We start from the raw sequence: 19,079 nt of genomic DNA, 5'->3' as shown, positions 1-19,079 counted from the left end.
TTAGTTCTCAACGATACCCTGTCCTTATGAAAGAGCAAGAAGTGGGTAACAGCCATCAGCGCTAGGAGTTCCGAGACCTTTCTAGATGAAATCAAGGCTACTAGGCAAGACAGTTTTCCACGAGCAATGTTTGAGGGAGGCAGAAACCGCAGGTTCAAATGGGGACGATGTCAGCTTCTTTAGAACAAAATTAAGGTCCCAAGGAGGAGGAATAGGTTTCCTGGGAGGCCTAATGTGGAGGACAGCTGTAAGAAATTATTTTACCTCAACCCTGGATGACACAGGAGGGAATAAAGGCAGACAAGCAGAGATAGCTAACAGCTGTGCTTTAACTGATGGATATGCCAGGCCAGCTGATAGCAGTTCACACAAATATTCCAGAACCAGTAGTATTCCCACTGCTAGTGGGTCTTGGTTCTTAGAGAGACACCATAGTGAAAATCTTTTCCATTTGCAAACTTAAGACATTCTAGTGTTGGGCTTTCTGGCCTCCTGCAAAACCCTTCGCACGTCTTCAGAAAAATGGTGTATGAAGGTATTCAGAATCCTACCACCCACAGTGTCAGCTGTAGTGTTGACAGGTGTGGAAGTACAAGGGATCGTCTGTTCTGTGTGAGAAGGTCCATTCTGTGGGGTAACTTTTGGTGATGGCCATTGGCTAATTGCAGCCAAAGGGGAAACCAGTGCTGTCTTAGCCAAAGGGGAGTCACCAGCAAGATTTCTGGTTGATCCTACCTGATTTTGAGCAGGACCTTTAGTATTACAGGAAGGGGAGGGAATGTATATAGGAGACCCCCCTCCCACAAAATGGAGAAGGCATCCACTTTCAAAAGCCAGAGGACTTGGGACTCCGACAAAGAATTTTGGAAGTTATCTATTCATGGGGGAGGCAAATAAGTGCGTGTGTGTGGAAGTACTCCATTGGCAGACTATGTCCAGGAACACATCCATGTCAAGCATCCATTTGTGGGAATGGGTCAAGGACCTGCTCAGAGTGTCTGCCACAAGCTTCCAGTTGGCAGGAGTGTACACATCCTGGACTGTCACGTTGTGCTAATCCAGGAATTACCACACTAGGAAAGCCAGTCTGCACAGGAGGTAGGATCTGGTCCCCCTTGCTTGTTCACATACCAGAGCACAGTCAAGGGACTTTGTCAAAACTGTCTGGGTTTTTGGGAGATGGAGCCTGAGACTATGGGTTTTGAGATGCATGGTGGAAAGCATCCAAAAAGGCCTGACTGTGAACAGTTTTAGTGTCCCTGGGTGAAGGAGGGAATAGAAGGTTTGTTATGGCTTGGAGCAATGCTCGCATCTCCCTTACGTTGATGTGTTCCATTTTCTGTAAAAGGGACCACCTTCCTTGGACTCTAATTTGCCCGGGGCCTCTCCCCAGCCAACATCTGCTGTGTCTGTGTAAAGCTCTTGGACTGGGTTCTAGGGGATGTAGATGTAGTCCTGGGTTTAGATGTACCTGCTGGATCCACCAGAGAACTTCCCTCTTCTACTGGATGAGTCTGTTGGGTCTGGGCCCAGACAGATCTGAGGAACCACTGGGATTTCCTCATGCGTAGCCATGTCAGGGGCACCATGCGCATGGTTGAGGCCATAAAACCTAGTACCCTGAGAAAGTCCCTGGCCGTAATGTGGTTTAATGCGAGGAGAAACCAAAAGGTGATCCTCTGCCTTTTGGGGTGGTAGAGAGACTTTCATTATGTCTGTTTGGATTTGGTAGCCCAGAAAGGTGTGGTCTTGGGGTGGAGTGAGGGCTAATTTTCTGAACTTTACTGTGAACCCCAGATTTCCAAGGAGGGTAATGGTAGTCTGTAGGTTTTGCTGAAGAACTTGAGGATTCAGGGCCTGTTAGAGCAGGTCATCCAGGTATGGGAAAATCTGGATACCCAGGAGCCTGCAGTGAGCAATCACTGGAGCCAAACATTTTGTGAAAACCCTTGGGGCTGTAGAGAACTGAAAATGCCATGAACCCACAGAAAAATGTAAAACATTTTCTGCACATGGGGTGAAAGGGGATGTAGAAATAGGCATCTTTTACGTCTAGAGAAGCCATAAATCCCTGTGGAAGAAGCAGAGGCAAAATGGTTTGTACAGTTAGCATTCTGAAGGATGGAACCTTTAAGAAAGCGTTGAGATAAGAAGTCTAGGATTGGCCTCAAGGGGACATACTTTCTGGACACTTGCAACATCCTTGAATAAAATCCTTTTTGTCTAGAGGTACATGGGATGATTTGAATGGAGTCCTGTTGTCACAAATCCGACAGAAGGTCTAGGAAGAGACAAAGTTGTTCTCTAGGTGGTTCTGGAATGCTCCAAAAGGCGGGAGTGGAGGGCCAAATAATAAAATATCCTTTTTTAGATTATGGAAAGGACCAATTGTCTTGGGTAATGGTTTGCCAAGTCTTGAGAGCATTTGAGAGGCAAGGGGGGAGGGGGCAGTCATTTGCAGGGTAGTCACACACTCCCTTGCTCTGTCCGGAAAGGGCTGCTTTTGTGGGGTTGGTGTCTGAGAAGCCCTAGTCCTCTGTCTTTGCTTACCTCCCCTAGAAGCTTTGCTGGTGCAGAGAATGGTCATGAACAAAGGCAGGCTCAGAGGGAAAATACCTATGGAACCTGGCCACTGGGGATACAAAAAGGTGCTTTAACTCAGAGTTCCTTAGACTTTTCTTGCAGGGATTTGAAAAGAACAGCTGTAGCTGGCACCAAACAAGGTTGCATTGCTAGAAACAGATTCATTAAATTGGATTTGAAATCATCCTGCAGTGGGTGAAGTCTAAGCCATGAGAATCTTGACTACTGACCCAAAAGCCGCTGCTCTTAGGGCAGGCCTCATTAGCATCATAGTTCCATTTAATGGAGTGTCTTTACACTTGGGAAGAAGCTCCTAAAAGATTCAGTGCCAAGTGCTTTCCCCTCAGAATCTGGGAGGTCTAAGATTGCAGAAGTTGTTTGAGACTAAGTTCTACGGAGTATTTAGTCGTGTGTCACGTAGTTAATGGCTCAGAAAGCTGAAGTGGCTTAAGTATGTGCCTTTTTCCCTAGCCTTTCCAAGGTTTTACTCTCCTTGTACAATGGTAGTAGTGAGGTAGAAGGGAGTATTCTAGAAGGCTTGTCAGTAGCAAGAGAGAGGACTGCTGGGTCTGCAACCGGCACTTGAAATTAAATTGGCAGTCCTCAGGGACTTCGTCAAAACTGTCTGGGTTTTTGGGAGATGGAGCCTGAGACTATGGGTTTTAAGATGCATGGTGGAAAGCATCCAAAAAGGCTGGACTGTACTGCTGGCACTGCAGAAAAGCTGGGACGGACCACGTGTAAGAGTTGGTAATACTTTTTCTGGACATCTGAAATTTGGGACTTTGGGAAGAATCCCACTTACAACGTTCACGCATTTTCAGGATCGTCTCCCCGAAGGACATTTCCTCCTTGGAGAGTCTGCCCCTACTGACTCATACTCAGGGGAAATTGTTCCTGTTGGGAGGGGGATTTGAGTACAGTAGTCTAAAGATTCTTCTTCATCTGAAAAGGATTAATTTGAAGAGCCTGGGTCCCTAGCCCTTTTCTGGGAAGGTTGAGAGGCTGGAGTGGGGGAATGCTGAGAGATGGGCTGCTTAAGAGCGATGAAGGCCTGCCAATCTGCAGAAGCCTTTTGTGCAGTGGAGACATGCTGTCTTCTGTTTTTTTCTTTGCTGGAGAGGCTATCTTTGGTAATGTTGGGGGTCTGGATGAATACCTCAGTTCAAAGGTTTCAGGCTGGAGCAAACTGGTAGCAGACGACGTGGTAAACCCCTAGGTTTCTCAATGTATTTGAGCCTGGGCCCCCTTCGACATCCAGATTGGATGTCTGTTCCACCTCTTGAGATGTGCTTGCGGTAGAAATCAAGGAGACTTCAGAACTGGGTTCGGCCTGTGACTCCATGCCTGGAATCAGACGTGCCTCTTGGTCGACGAGCTCCTGGGGAGATCACGTCAAAATGGGTAAGGTGCCGCAGAAGGCATATATTGAGGTTTCTTGACATTATGCTACAGTGGCTTGGCTTCGGGTCTCAAGGAACCCTCCATGCACTTAGTTAATTTAAGCCGTTGGTTTTCCAAACATAAAACTAGTGATGAAAGCCTACTTCTAAGAGTCTTAGGAACGAATGACTGGCAAATACTGCACAACTTATGACCCTGGCTGGGGCCTAGGCATAGAAGAGACTGGGTATGACTGCCCTGATGTGGAATGTGTCTTCCACACTGGCACTTGCCCTTCTTGGATGACACAAAATAACAGCAAGAAAAGAGATTCCCCAATGAGACACTTACCTGAAATCAGAAGTCAAAAACACTGAAAACTGTATGATCGAAGGCCGAAGCTAGACTTTGACTGGCGGCAGAAAAGTTCTGAGGATGGTACATGCGTATGTCCATTTTATGGCCTACGTCCGACTGCAGCTGACATCAGACATACCATATACCCTACAGTGACAAAAGACTTTTGTATACTGGCCGATGTTTTTTCTCTTCTGACGTCAGTGAGGCCAGAGTATATAAGACACAGCCGATGCCATGTTCTTCAGTCTTTCTTGCCCCAGATGTCAGGTGCCCCCAGAAGGAAGGCAATACATAAATTATGCTTATATGTGTATACATGCAATGCAATATAATCCAAAAACAGTGGTTGCAAGCAAATAAACCATAGAAGGATAACCCAGTCAGGTTGTATGAAGAGGTTGTTAGGCCCCATGCCTTTACCAAGTGGGGAAGGAGGGAGGGAAACCTGTACTGCAGCTGTATTAGCACTCGAACATCTACATTTATGGTAGGTACAAAACTGTACTATGTTCATCGTGCATACAGCTGCAGTAATCACAGATGGGTAGAGTCCCAAAGCTATGCACAGGGTGGTAGGTACTAGGAGGAACTGGGTTGAGCCAGAATGCCCTGCAAAACAGCAGTGGCAAAGCCGGCTCTGGTTCTGGAATATAAAGGCAGGTGGTAGTGTTTTGTGAAGGTATGTACAGAACTCCAAGTGGCTGCCTCCAGAATATCTTTGGTAGGAACTCCTCTGAGGAAGGCGGTAGAGGTAGCTGTGGCCCTGGTGGAGTGTGATCTGATACCTGTAGGAACAGATTTCCCATGATAGGAATAACAAAACCGTATGCAGTGGCCTATCCACTTTGAAATAGTCTGCTTGGAAACTGGCTTCCCTTGAGCCCCTACAGCATAGGACACAAAGAGTTGTTCTGATTTCCTGAAGGACTTTGTTCTATCCAAGTAGTAACGTAGCTGCCTATGGATGTCTAAAGAATGCAGCAGCCTTTCCCCTTTGTTTTGAGGATTGGGGTAAAAGGTAGGAAGGTGTATGGCTTGATTTAAAGCTACCCTGGATACCACTTTAGGCATAAATGATGGGTTGGTACGAAGGGAAACCCTGTCCTGATGGAAAATGAGAAAGGGCTGCACTGCCATGAGGGCCTGTAGTTCGAAACTCTACGAGCTGAAGTGATAGCCAGAAGGAAGGCAGTTTTCCAGGACAAATATTGCAAATCTGTTGAGGCAGCTGGTTCAAAAGGAGGCAATGTTAATTTTTCTAGTATGTAATTAAGATCCCGGGCTGGTATTGGTTGTTTCCTTGGTGGTCTAATATTCTTAGCCCCTCTGAGGAACTGTCGTAAGAGTGGGTGAGAAAATAAAGGAGGATCCGTGTTGTATTCTGCAGAAATGGCTGAGGCATGGATTTTTATGGAAGAAAATGAAAGCCCACTGTTCAGCAGCTCAGCTAGATACTGAAGTTCAGTTTTCTAGGGTCCTGGCCTTTTTTCTCATTCCAAGAACAAAACCGCTTCCATTTTGCGGAGTAAGCTTTTCTAGTAGATGGCCTTCTGGCCTCCAAAATGACATCCTGCACCTCCTTGGAGAGTAGGGTCTGTTGTGGTGTTAAGGGATTTTCCATGCAGCGAGATTGAGTGTTTTCAGCTGACTGTGGAGAGTTTTGTAGCTGTGCTGAGTCAGCAGAAGAGGCATTAGAGGCAGGGACCAGGGAGGAGTATGTGTTAGGCTCCTCAGCAGTGGATACCAGTGTTGCCGTGGCCAATCTGGAGCAATCCGTATCATCTTCGGTCTGTCTGCTCTTGCTTTCAAAAGTACCTTGGGCAGAAGAGGCAGAGGTGGGAATGCGTAAACTGTCCACGCTGTCCAACTGAATGAAAGTGCGTCCACTCTCCAGGCCTTTGGATGAAAGGTCCTTGAACAAAACGTTTCCAATTGATGATTCCTGTGGGAGGCAAAAAGATCTATGTCTGGCCTCCCCCACACTTGGGTTATTTCTGTAAACACCTGAGGATGTAACTTCCATTTGTGTGGATCTGTCATATTTCTGCTTAAATTGTCTGCCAGTGTGTTTTCCAAACCTGGCAGGTACTGGGCTTGAAGTTCGATTTGCCATTCCAGAGCCAAGTTCCAAAGAGTCATGGCTAGTCTGCACAAGGGGTATGAATGTGTTCCTCCTTGTTTGTTTATGTACCACATTACTGTGGTGTTGTCTGTTCTTATCAGTAATTGCCCTGGATGCAGGAAGTCCTTGAAAGCTGTAATTGCATTTATTACTGCTAGCACTTCTTTTTGATTGATGTGAAGGTGCTTTTCTTTTTGGGACCATATGCCCTGGATGCACCTGTCCGTCATGTGCGCCCCCCCCAGGCGTAATCTGAGGCGTCTGTTGTGATAACTTGCTTTGCTTGAGGCTTGCAGAATGGGAGGCCTGTGTTTGCTTGACATGCTTGGGCCCACCATAGAAATTCCTTTTGCAAACATGGGATTATTGGTATTATTGTTTCCAAACTGTGACTGTGTTGAGACCATAGGTTTTTTTAGGTACCATTGAAGTTTCCTCATATGCAGCTTTGCACATGGGATTAAAAGAATGCAAGATGCCATGAATCCCAGAGCCTGCAGGATTTTCCTTGCAGTAAGCCTGGTACTTTTTGCTAGTATTTTGAAGTAATGAGATAGTTGCCCCTGTCTTTCTGGCGTAAGATAGGCCATCTGGGTGTTTGTGCCCAAATTGGCACCCAGGAAAGTTATTTTCTGAGATGGTGTTAGCCTTGATTTCTCTTTGTTGATTGTGTATCCCAGAGAATGCAATAACCGTGTCACATATGCCAGATGTTCCAGAAGTATGTGTTTGCTGTCCGCTTGGATCAGGCAGTCGTCCAAATAAGGGTAAATTTGTATCCCTTGAAGTCTGCAGTAGGCAATCACTGATACCAGGCACTTTGTGAATACTCTGGGCGCAGTAGATAAGCCAAAGGGCAATGCAGAGAATTGATAGTGGATTGAACCTGCAAGAAATCTGAGGTATCTTCTGCAGCTTTGTCTGATTGGGACATGCAGGTATGCCTCCTTGAGGTCCAATGTTACCAGCCAAAACTCCTTGCCCAGCATGGGAAGAAGTTGCTGTAATGTGAGCATCTTGAATTTTGGTACGAGTAGAAATGTGTTTAGGATGGATAAGTCCAAAATGGGTCTCCAGTCGGTTCCTTTCCTTGGTACCAGAAAAAGTCTTGAATAAAAACCTTGACCTTGTTCGTGGATAGGTACCTCTTGAATAGCTCTCATGCTTATGAGCTTTGAAATTTGTAGTTGTGCCTCTGCCCTTTGATTCTGTGGCAGGTTTGGCATGCCTCTCATTTTTGGAAGAGTGTGAAAATGAAATTTGTAGCCTCTGTTTATAATGTCCAGGATCCATTTGTCTGTTGTGACAATATGCCAATTGGCTGCAAATAATGCTAGCTTTCCTCCCAAAGGTGCTGCCAGCTGAGACGTGCTTGGCATGAAAATGAGGGAGTCATTGGGTTTGCTTCCTGTATTGTTGTGCACTGTCCTCGCCACCTCTTGGTGCTGGAGTTTGCCATTGTCGTCCTCTATATGTTCCTTGTGATTGCCCTCTGCCCCTTGTGCGTCTGTATCTACCTCTTTGGGGCTTGTCAGTGGCTGGAAAGGACCAGTTTTTTGAAGGCCAATTTCTGCTAAAACGTGGTGGTTGGACCTGTAAAAAGGCTCTGCTAAAACGTGGTGGTTGGACCTGTAAAAAGGCTTTGACAGTTTGCATAGATTTGGCTTTTTCTTCCATTTTCCGTAGTATCTCCTCAGCATTAGTTCCAAACAGCACATCCCTTTGTAAAGGAGCATCTAGAAGTTTAGCTTTGACATGATCAGGCAAGTTTTGTTCTCTAAGCCAGGCATGTCTGCGAATGACTGATTCTGTAGCAGCCGCTCTACTTGAAGCCTCTAGTGCATCATAACCACATTGTAAAGTGTGTTTACCCACTTGTTCTGCACTATGCATCATATCCTGTAACTCCTTTAAATCTGGTTGTTCAGGTTGAGACATTTTATTCCTTAATTGTGATAACAGGAACTGTTGATATTTAAGCATATGAAACTGACAATTTAAGGCTAGGGTGGCCGAGGTATATACCTTTTTACCCCACCTTTCTAAAGACCTTGACTCCCTTTCTGCTGGAAGTGGATTCTTGGCAGTGGAGGCCTTCAATCCCTTGGGGCCTTGTGAAATGGTTTCAGGGTCAGCATTATGACTTTTGAAGAGAAATTGGTGAGAGTTGGTTACTCTGTAATACCTATCAGGTTTGACTGGTGCAGGAGGCAGAGAATCCGGGTTAAGGCAAGCCTCCGAATAAACATCATCAAGTATGTCCAAAACAGGGGGTATTGCCAGAGGTCTGTGTTGAGGTAACAAAAGAAATTCCCTAAGCCTTTTCTTAGAATCTGAAAAGTCTTGGCCTTCCCAATGGAAGTGTTCCCTCAAGGTGTGCAAGGTTTCCCCAAAGGAAAAATCCTCAGGAGGAGATACAGAAGGGATGGACTGTTCTGCATCCGAATCCTCAAAAGGGGAGTAAGAGTGTTCCTCTGCATCAGAATGTTCTGATAAAATGGATCCCTGATCAGAAGAGGGAGAATCTTCCTCCACTCTGGGTCTCTTGTCTGGAGGGGGTTGAGAACCTCTGATAAGAGTAATTAAATCCTCAGCCATTTTAAGCATCTGTTTTTTAGGCATGGGACCTGGAGATGGGCCCTGTGCAACAGGCCTTTTGGGGTGCCTGGCTGCTTTGGATTTAGTAAAGGCCTTAATGGAAAAAGAAGATGAGGGTCTGAAGACACCATGGGTGGAAGTGGACCTGTCCACATTAGTAGGCTCAACATTAGCAAAGGCTTCGGTGGTTGTAGTCTGGGAAAGGGCCGAGGGTCTCGGGTACAGAGGACACCGCCAAAGGAGTGTCATCGGTAGTCAGGGACTGCAAAGGCGTCTCGCTGAGAACCGGACCACGTGTAGCCTGTTTTGGCATGGTGTCGGCGGGGACCGCGGGCCTCACGTGTCGGTCCTTTTCCTTGCGTTTTTTGGACAAAACGGTAGTCGGAGTGTCCGACGACATTTTATAATCAAAAGCTTTACCAAAATAGTGTTGGGCGAACTCCGCCCGACGCTTAATAGTGCGTTTATTGAAGGTAGCGCAAAAGCGACAGCCCGAGACGTCGTGGTCTGGGCCTAAACAAGGTATGCAGAGGGAATGGAAATCCTTATGCGGTATTTGCTTCCCACAAGAAATACAATTATTAACTTTTTCTGACATCGGTCTGAGGCAAGAAAAGTTTCCAACGGGGTACTTAGCTTTAATGAAGACTTCGGTTTCCAAAATTTTCGTAATTCAGGAGCTGGCCGACCGGCACTTGCGAACTGCTTCTGCTTCAGGCACCGCACGGCAAAAAAGACTGAAGAACATGGCGTCGGCTGTGTCTTATATACTCTGGCCTCACTGACGTCAGAAGAGAAAGCGACGACAACCGACGCCGGACCAAGACTTTGGAATTCGGCCGACCGAGGGACCGCCTGACGGCAGAAAACCCATCTGTGATTACTGCAGCTGTATGCACGATGAACATCTAGGAACTAGGACAGTGTCGCAGAGAAAAGAGATACTAAAGATAGTATCAGAGAGGTACAGAAAAATATACTAAAGAGAGAACATAGTATAAGAAAATGTAAGAAACTACTAGAAGTTAAAAAAAAATGGTAAGGAAAAAGATGTAAAGTTTTTTAACAAGATTTGAAAGAAAATATGAAACTTATCTGTTGTACGCTCGAGTGTGATGGAAGACGACTGTCTTTTGCTTTTAGTGGCAAACAAGATCTGGACGTAATTGGGGTTGGTGCATTATGGGTAATGGAGAAGCTCCAGAGTATTTGGTTGTCACGAGCTTTACGAATGGCTGAGTCGGGATCAGAACCCATCAGTTGAGGGCAGAATGAAAACTGACAATCAGAGCTGCACTTTTAAGAAGCTTTACTGGCAGCATTACTGTGTAAGTTGTTACTTAGTATTTTTGTTGGTACTTAATTGTTGTATTCCTGCAATTTTTGCCCAGCTTAAGTGATTCTCCATAGTTTCCTTAGTTTTGAGTGCATGTATAAATTTTGGCAATTTTGAGGTTCCTGGCTGATTCCCAAAGAACTCAGCAACAGTGGGTGTTCCTCACCTAGCTTCTGAAGTGATTTCCTTGTATCATGTGCCATCTAGGCACCAGCTAAGTACTTGTATTTAAAAACTGCATTTCTAGAAGCTATTTTTGTGATCGACTACTGATTTACATTTCCTCAGTGTTGCTATTGGCCTGAATGACTTTAAATCACCTTGTCTAGCTAGTTTGCTAAAGATGGGTGTGTGTTAGCATGCACTCTCGAGCAATCTTTTCTGAGATATACAGTAAGAGGACAGGGACACCTCATCTAGTGACAGCAGGTGGTGGCCTGGTCTATATGAGCCGGAAAACCGAATTTAACCTAAAAAACTTGCACTGGGACTGTAAACTGCGGTTTAGTGATGTACTGCACAAAACCATACTCCAAGCAGCTAGTTTGCACTTCAGATAGTACTATACTACCATATCCTAACACTATCAGACTCTAGATCGTAACCCCTAGACACTAATCTAGAAGCCTTCTATGAAACTCAGTCCTCAAACCATAATAACCCTCCCTAATATAGGCTTTGGACAACATGTATATGCAATTTTCAAGTCTCTGTAGCCGGCTTGGTAGATCCGGGCATCCTGAGACAATGTAGCAATTGTCTCATATTCACTGACAACCTTTTAATCCTTAACTCACACAGCATATGACGTATGTACATACACAATTTCCTTGGAGGCAAAAATCTTGCATATAAACAACGTTATAAAAAAACACACACTGCATCCACCACACAGTGTTCACACACAAAGAACATCTTATGCTGAAGCACTAAAAACAATCTCCCCAAACCTCAAAGACATCCTAAGATTGGGAACAACAATGCCTATTCCTCAGCAACCTTTAAAGCATCCACCAAACGCAACACCAAACACTGCACAAAAGCCTACATTCAATGTACCCCCAAAAAGAGAGCCCATAAGGCAAGCAAACAATTTACTCAGGACTCTTTTCATAGGGAACTCCACTGTACAACACACAGATGCCTAACTTACCAGATTAGACAAGAATATTACAGTCAGTTGCTTTATCTACAGCCAGGATTTGCCAAGTTGCACATGCATTCAAGTCACTGCAGCACTGGAACCAGTACGATTCTATTATAGTCCGTGTGAGTGCAAATGACCAGTGACCTGCCTCTCTGGACTATATCAAGGGAGACATTAAGAACCTCTCTGACTATGCGTCTTAGACTGGTATGTGCCTTGCACTGAGCAGCATTTGACCTTCACCAAGGATGATGCCACAATATGAACAAAAAATTATCAATTTTAACAACTGGCATAGTTTCTGGTGTCAATCCAGGGTGATTCAATATCTGTCAGCCTGGGAGGGCATGGTCAACAGACCACATTGCTTTGCCAAAGGTGGCCTGCACCTGTCCCTCCCAATCTTCTGGATTTTGGCTGAAGTTTTATCCACCCCCCTTAGAGCCTTTTTAAGCAATGGCAAAGTGATTAACCTACAGACATAGTAAATAAAACCCAAAGGAACTAAAAGGTGTTACTGTTCAATGTTAGCAGCCTTAACAAGAAACTCTACACCCTACAAGGTTTCCTTAGTCTGGAGGCTATAGACATCTGTGCCATTACGGAGACACTGTTTAAAGCCACAGAAAGTAAATCTGCAGTGCAAGGCTACAGTGACTTCCACATATTTAGTCCATCACCCACAAAGACAGGAACTAAAGGTTTAGGTGTCTTGAGCTACACTACAAGTATGCCTCAATGCAGGTTAAACAGGATGATTCCCTGGGGTTCATCCATGTGCAAATCATTTTAGACAAGAGTCCCTTACCATATTCTTAGCAAGCTACATTCCACCATCTATGCATCAAGAATCCAACAACTCATATCTAGACCTATTGAAGGTGCTCCCCATCCATCCAAACACTGTATTCATAGGAGAGTTTAACCACACACCTCTATAGCTTGGGAAATGCACACTGCCACCAACTTGTAGGCACAATGTTTCCTGGACTTTAACACAAATGCCCTTAATCGGTTAGTGTGCGCTTCAAACATACTGGACCTTGTTCTCACCAATATGGGAAAGCGCGGCACATCCCTCCATTCACATCTGCACTAGTTAAAGGTCAGATCACAAAGCTGTCGCATTCAAAATAAAAATCAACCTGGAAAACCTAGCAAAATCTGCTGCAGTTAGGAACTATTCTAAAGCAAACTACACCCTGTTAAATGACAGCTTGTCAAAATTCAATGCTCCACCCAACCCAGACAACAGCATATACAGAATTACTCAAAGAAACACTGCACAATCATGTAAATGGCTGCAATAGAGGCTGCTCTACCTACCAGATGTAAGCCCAAAACAAAACCACACTGGTGGAATCCTAGTCTTAAAAGGGTGTATAACAAGAGGAAAAAAATCATGGCCAAAGTCAGAAAGAGCAACTTTAACAATGACAAGAGCTCACTAATAAAACTAAATAGGAAACTAAGAGGACCAATTAAGTCCAACAAGGCCAATTACAAGGTCAAGACAGCTTTTCAGGTTAAAGAGAACTATAAGACCTTCTATGGCTATGTCCGAAATTGTAAAGATAACATGGACAGTGTGCTGAACAGGTAGTAAACGGTGCCGCCTATACTGAGCAGACTGACACGCTGAATCTGCTGGCTAACAAATTCAGCTCAAACTTTACCCCCCACCACCCCGTCACCTCTTGTGAAATCCTGCCAGCATAATCCACCCCCAAATTATCAGCAGGGAGTAAGTCATAACAGTGCTCACTAAAGCTAAAAAATACAGCCTCAATGGGGCCCAACAATATCCCAGGTTGTCTCCTAAATAGTCTGCTGCAACATGACCTATCAGGACCACTTGACTCACTTTTCAACTACAGCCTCAAAAAACAGGCTACGCACCAAGTAAATGATGGATGGCAACTGTTATCCCCTTCACAAGGGTGGACTACCAACTGATCACAGAAACTGCAGACCCAATAGTCTGACTAGTCTAATATGCAAAGCCATGGAACGAATTAGTATGAAAATAAACAGCAAAGACAGCAACCTACTGACATTGGATCCATTCCAGTTTGGTTATGTCAAAGGAAGGTCATACCTACTTAACCTGGTAGACTTCTATCAGAAGGCAGCCAAGGCAATGAATGAAGGGAAAATGGGATAGACTGTCTACCTGGATCTAGCTAAGGCATTTGACAATACCTCAACTCAGGTATTGTGGACAAACTCGTTGAAAATGGCATAAATCCCTACACAATTCACTTGGCTGCCAGCTGGCTCACAGACAGGACCAAAGAAGTCAAAGCCTGGTGAAACCACTTCCAGAAAGAGGAAGGTCACCACTGGTGTACCACAGGGTTCCATGCTGGGCCCACCCCTGCTTGGTATCTACTTCTCAGAGATGAATGCTAATGTCAAGGGCCTCTGGTTCACCATTTCCACAGATGACTGCAAAGTAGCAGCTATCAAATTCCCCCATGACACCAACATCCTTCAGGAGGGTCTAACACAGACAAAAGACTGGTGTCAAAGCCACACATCAAAACTCAATACAAACAAGTGCATTATAGTGCCTTTTAGGAAAATGTCTACCCAGACAAATTGCTCCATTTATTAAGATACCCCAAAGAGTTGATCGGGTACTTAAAGATTTGGGTACATATACAGACAGTAATCTGGCCTTTGACCGATATACACCCAAGGTAGCAAGAAAATCATTCTATGTCACCAACTTGTAAATAAGGGTATAACATACAGGTCTAAGGAAGTTATAGTACCACTCAACTTGTCCCTTTTCAGACTCATCATTTAGTACAATGTCCCATTCGGTATGTACCTAAATAGTGTATGCAACAGTTGTAACAGTCACAGAGGTTCCTCACCAACAGAATCCAGGGCATTAACATACTGCCCTATACAGATCGCCTTAGAGCCCTGTCTCTATACTTGGTCTCTTACAGGTTGTTGACAGGTGATCTCTGCTTGGCATACAAAGCATCCCTAGGATCAAGCCCTGATAAAGAGTTTTTGCACATATGCAAAACAAGCAGCACCAGACAAGCTAGATCCAGGGATCTGAACTTTGCTTGTGACACAAACAGGAACGTGCCTGCGAGAGATCTGTGACTCAATGTATTCCCATGCTCTGGAATAGGCCCTCCCATCCATGTGAAGCAGAGTCTCATCCATAACCCTATTCAAACGTAACCCTGCCACTGAATGGGAAATCACAAATTAATCCCAGGGTTGGCCCCATGTCACTTACAGACCGAGGCAGACAGCAAAACACTCCTTAACCATCATACCTGCCCAATAGCAACCTTCTAACAAAAATAACGCTTCTAACATACCCCCCCCCCCGTGTTACCAGGGGATGCAACTGGGTTGGGTTGTGTGGCTAGGCTTATAAAAGCCCTGGTGATCATTAGCCTTGTATGTTATCTATTAACCTGAAGCTGCTGTTAAAATTTGGTTTCTCTACCTCTGGGCCACCTAGTTTCCCATGGTCAACAGCAAGTGACAATGTAGCCAGTCAAGTTGGGGGAAAAAAAAAAGAAAACATTGTTATACATAGTCCAAAGTCATGAAGACTATCTTCTTAAAGGGGACTATACCAATAAAGGCAAATACCTCTGATGACATGAAAAATTGTTTGGTATGTTGGCATTCATTACTGCATGACACAAGGATGAACACTTGCTTATGAAGGCAAGCCAGAATAATGGTATGAGGAACAGAAAGAAGTGACACTGAGCTTTCTACTGGAACGTTACAGGCACTCTATTACCCATTAAGGGTTCATGCTCTTCACGTGACCATTCCATTCCTATGATACAGCAAACCTTAACCTAAAAAGTAACAAATAACTTGAATTAAAAAAAGATTTTACTATTCTCTGAAATGCAATATAAACAATGGAATGGAAGAACGTCTGGTAAGGAATTATTTTAAAATCTTCGTATTCTTCTGCCTAAAGTGTGCTAATTTATCAGATGGAATACACGGCTGTTTTGTGGCATTTTGGCTTTCCCTGTCCATTTCTGATAAACGGTGGATAAGGCCAACAGTGACCATGCAACATATAATGCAAACATATTTGCCATAACCAAGTAATCCTTGACAAAATGCATACAAAAACGTGGTTCTCACCGGAACTGAGGGCCCAGGAACTGGCGTAGACTGGGTCACTATAGTTACTGCCCTAGTTACAACAGGTGATGCTGTAGTCACTGATACATTACTGGTTCCAGATGTCACAGTCTCATCTTGCAAGCTTTCAGAATCACCCTGGCCATCAACAGGCATTGGTGGTTGTGCTTGCTCTGAAAGTTAAGGAAAGACAATATAAAGGTTAGAAGATATGCAGTATAGATCGGCTATGAATGACAAAATACAAGCTCAGAATCTGAACACAAAGTCAAAGAAAAAAATAACGTTAGAGACACAGTAAAGAACACTTCTGTCATAAAACATGCGGCCCTTTTATACTCTCAGTATTAAAAATCTGTGCTGTTTATAGCTTCTCAGTATCAGAAGCATATCACAGAATTAGAAATTATGTACTCAACTTGGCATCTGTGATGTCCACTTTAATTCTTCCTCACGAATGGATTACAGATCCGATCCTCGGATCTGACTCGCTCGCATTTACAAAACTTGGATGCAAATCTAGAGATCCTCCCTCTACCCATAATGCTTTAGGCCATCCCTAACTCCTCAGATGGAGTTTGCTGCCTTACTACCCAGTGTATTATAGAGAGAGAACAGACAGAAGAAAAAAAATTGAGGCTCAAACCAGGAACATAAAGGTTACATCATCATCCAAAGAGCCTTCTAGAAGTGACAAGGCCGGGGATGGCTGGGCAGGAAAGTGAAGAAGAATGAAAATGAACACAGATGCCAAGTTATGGTAAGTACATAACTTTTAAATCTGATGATGTCCTTTTCATTTTTCCTCACAAACGGGTCAGAGTCCCCAGTTACGAAACTCTTGGGAGGATCTCAAGGAAGGACAGCCGGAGCACTACTAACCCAAAGGAAGCTCTACTTCTGGAGACAATGTCCAATTTGTAATGTGTCAAAAAGGTATGATTTGTTGATCAAGTGGCTGCAGCACAAATATCGTCAATGGAAGTTGTTGATGAAAGGCAAAGGAAGTAGCCATAGATCTAGCGGAATGAGTTCAAGGAGGAAGAGGCAATTCCAAACCTTTTAGAGAATAAATATTCAAAATACAATCAGTAATCCATTTAACCAGAGTAATTTTGGAAACTGATCAGACTTTCTGTACCATTTTGTTCTGTGAAGATAAAAATATAGTCTATGAACATTAAGATTACCCATATATTCACCCTTATTAGTAAAGTTTGGGAAGAAAACTAGCAATTGTACGGCCTGATTAATGTTGGTCTCCGTGACTACTTTAGGAAGAAAGGAAGGGTTGGTTTGTAGAGATACCCTATCTTTACGTAAAATAATGTAAGAAGGCCTAGCTGATAAGGCCTGGAGCTTAAAAATTCTTCTTGCTGAAGTGATAGCTACCAAAAAGACTGTTTTCCAAGAAAGAAACTTCATATTGCATCCGTTTGCTAGCTCAAGTGGCTTATGAATCAACCTTTGGAGGACCACCATGACACCCCCCAAGGAAGACGGGGGCACTTTACTGGAGACCTAAGGAGCAAAGTTTTCTTCATGAAAGCTTTACATAAGCTGGAAGCTGTACAAGAAGAGGATTCATTTCCAGCGTGGAAGCTGGTTATGGCTGCAAACTGAAGTTTAATAGTAGAAAAACTGGCCCCTTCCTTAAAAAGAGTAGCGAGAAAAAGGATGGCTGAAGTAGAAGCTGTGAAACGGTCAATATTCTCTTCAGAAGACCATATACAAAAGCTTTTCCATTTGCTTCTGTAGACATTCTTGGTGGAAGCTTTCTGGGAGGGCAAGACAATATCACGAACTGGTGAAGCGAGCCTGGACCATCTTACAATTACCGGAAGTGGAGAAACCAAGCAGACTGCTTGACAGCAAGGAGACTGGGATGTTGAATTTCTGATGGGTGAGATGAGAGATCCTAAGTGGGCTTCAATATTCAAGGAGAACATTTTACGTGAGACCATAGGAAGGGGAAACATACTTGTTGAGGCCAGAAGACGACAATGAGGATGAATGAGCTCTTCAGCCTGCTAGCTTTCTGTAGAAACTTCGGGATCAGTGGAAGAGGGGGACTGGCACAGAGGAAACTGGGGGGCCAATCGTGAATCACAGCTTCCTTCGGTGACACCCCCCCCCCAGGGGGGGGGGGGGTTATAGCAAAGCACCTGCTGCACTAGTTGTTGAGGGGAGAGGCAAACAAGCCGCAGCAATGCTGGCCCCAGCAGCTGAAAAGATTAACTGTGTAAAATCTTGCTATAACCATAAATGTCCTTCTCTTCCATGTTGCAGTTTTCTCACATGTGGGATCCTCCGTCTCAGGTGACCAAAATGTCCCGACTCCTCTACCAAAGCTTAAGCCTAGTTGCCAGCAGCTGCATAGGATGTCACACACAGGGCCATAAACCGTGGGCCATAAATGTGACTTCCACACACGCACAGACCTCAGAACTTCAATGCCGCAGTCGAACGTCTACTTGCTCGTTACGCTCCGCGCTATGGAAGATGAGACAGATATGTACCCTGTTGAGAAATGTTCTTTATTTCTGTTAAAGGCTTTGGCTACTGTTGCTCTTTTAATAGCCGATGCCATCTAGGAAGGGAAAATGTAAGAGCAGTCGGCAAATTCCGCATTGAGGGACCACTTGTGAGGAATAAGAATGAACCTGCTGAGTCTGTCTGCCAACACTTGTTCCCTGGTATGTGCACTGCAATTAGAAAGCGGTGTGAAGAGATCACCTATTCCCAGGCCGTCATGGCCTCTCTGCACAATGGGTTGGAACAGGTTCCTCCTTGTTTGCTGATGTACCAGACTACTGACATGTTGTCCCTATGTACTGGAATAGTCCTTAAGGGGAGAACGTCCTGAAAGGCTTGCAAAATTAGGAGGACTGCTCTCATCTCTAGGACACTGACATGCAAGTTGATCTTGGAGGAGGACCACGTGCCTTGGACCATCTTTCCCTTGAACTGCCCTCCTCACACCCCAGTTGGGTAGCATCTGTGGTCACTGTGGCTATTGGGGGAAAAAGAAAAAATGGCCTGCCCAATAACAGGGCATCTGACTGGCTCCACCACTGAATATGACATTTGCAAACTGGAGTGAGCTTGATGGAATACACAGAGGCCGGTAAAGAACAGACCACTGTGCTGCCAAGGTCCGTTGGAGGACTCACATGAAGAACCTTGGTAGAGTGACTAGAACAATGGCAGGTGACACTGACCCAAGAGCGTGCAACACTAGTTTCACTGGAGGGGACGGAAGAGACAGCAAGTCCCACACCTGATTTCCCAAAGATGTGACTTGATGAACAGGTAATGATGCCACTTGAGTTGTAGTATCCAGCTGACTTCCTATTAATTCTATGAGTCTGTACAGGAGACAGGTTCAACTTGGCAAGATT

At 44.6% G+C, this 19,079-nt stretch overlaps 1 protein-coding gene across 4 annotated transcripts in view; it reads right to left on the bottom strand.

Annotated features, from left to right (window-relative positions):
• The window catches only part of HCFC1 (host cell factor C1), a 3,865,385-nt gene that overhangs the window by 1,223,125 nt on the left and 2,623,181 nt on the right, over positions 1-19,079 (bottom strand). For all 4 annotated transcript variants that reach the window (XM_044080175.1, XM_044080172.1, XM_044080173.1 and 1 more), the window contains exon 18: positions 15,679-15,851. In XM_044080175.1, coding sequence (XP_043936110.1) covers positions 15,679-15,851 — 173 coding nt within the window. The remainder of the gene's footprint in view (positions 1-15,678; positions 15,852-19,079) is intronic.

The sequence above is a fragment of the Protopterus annectens genome, chromosome 8.part0 (genome assembly GCF_019279795.1).
Source record: "Protopterus annectens isolate FY-2018-M chromosome 8.part0, PAN1.0, whole genome shotgun sequence".
NCBI classification, from domain to species: Eukaryota; Metazoa; Chordata; order Ceratodontiformes; family Protopteridae; genus Protopterus; species Protopterus annectens.
Note: the sequence above shows the minus strand (reverse complement) of the source record. Positions and strands in the feature narration are given on the sequence as shown.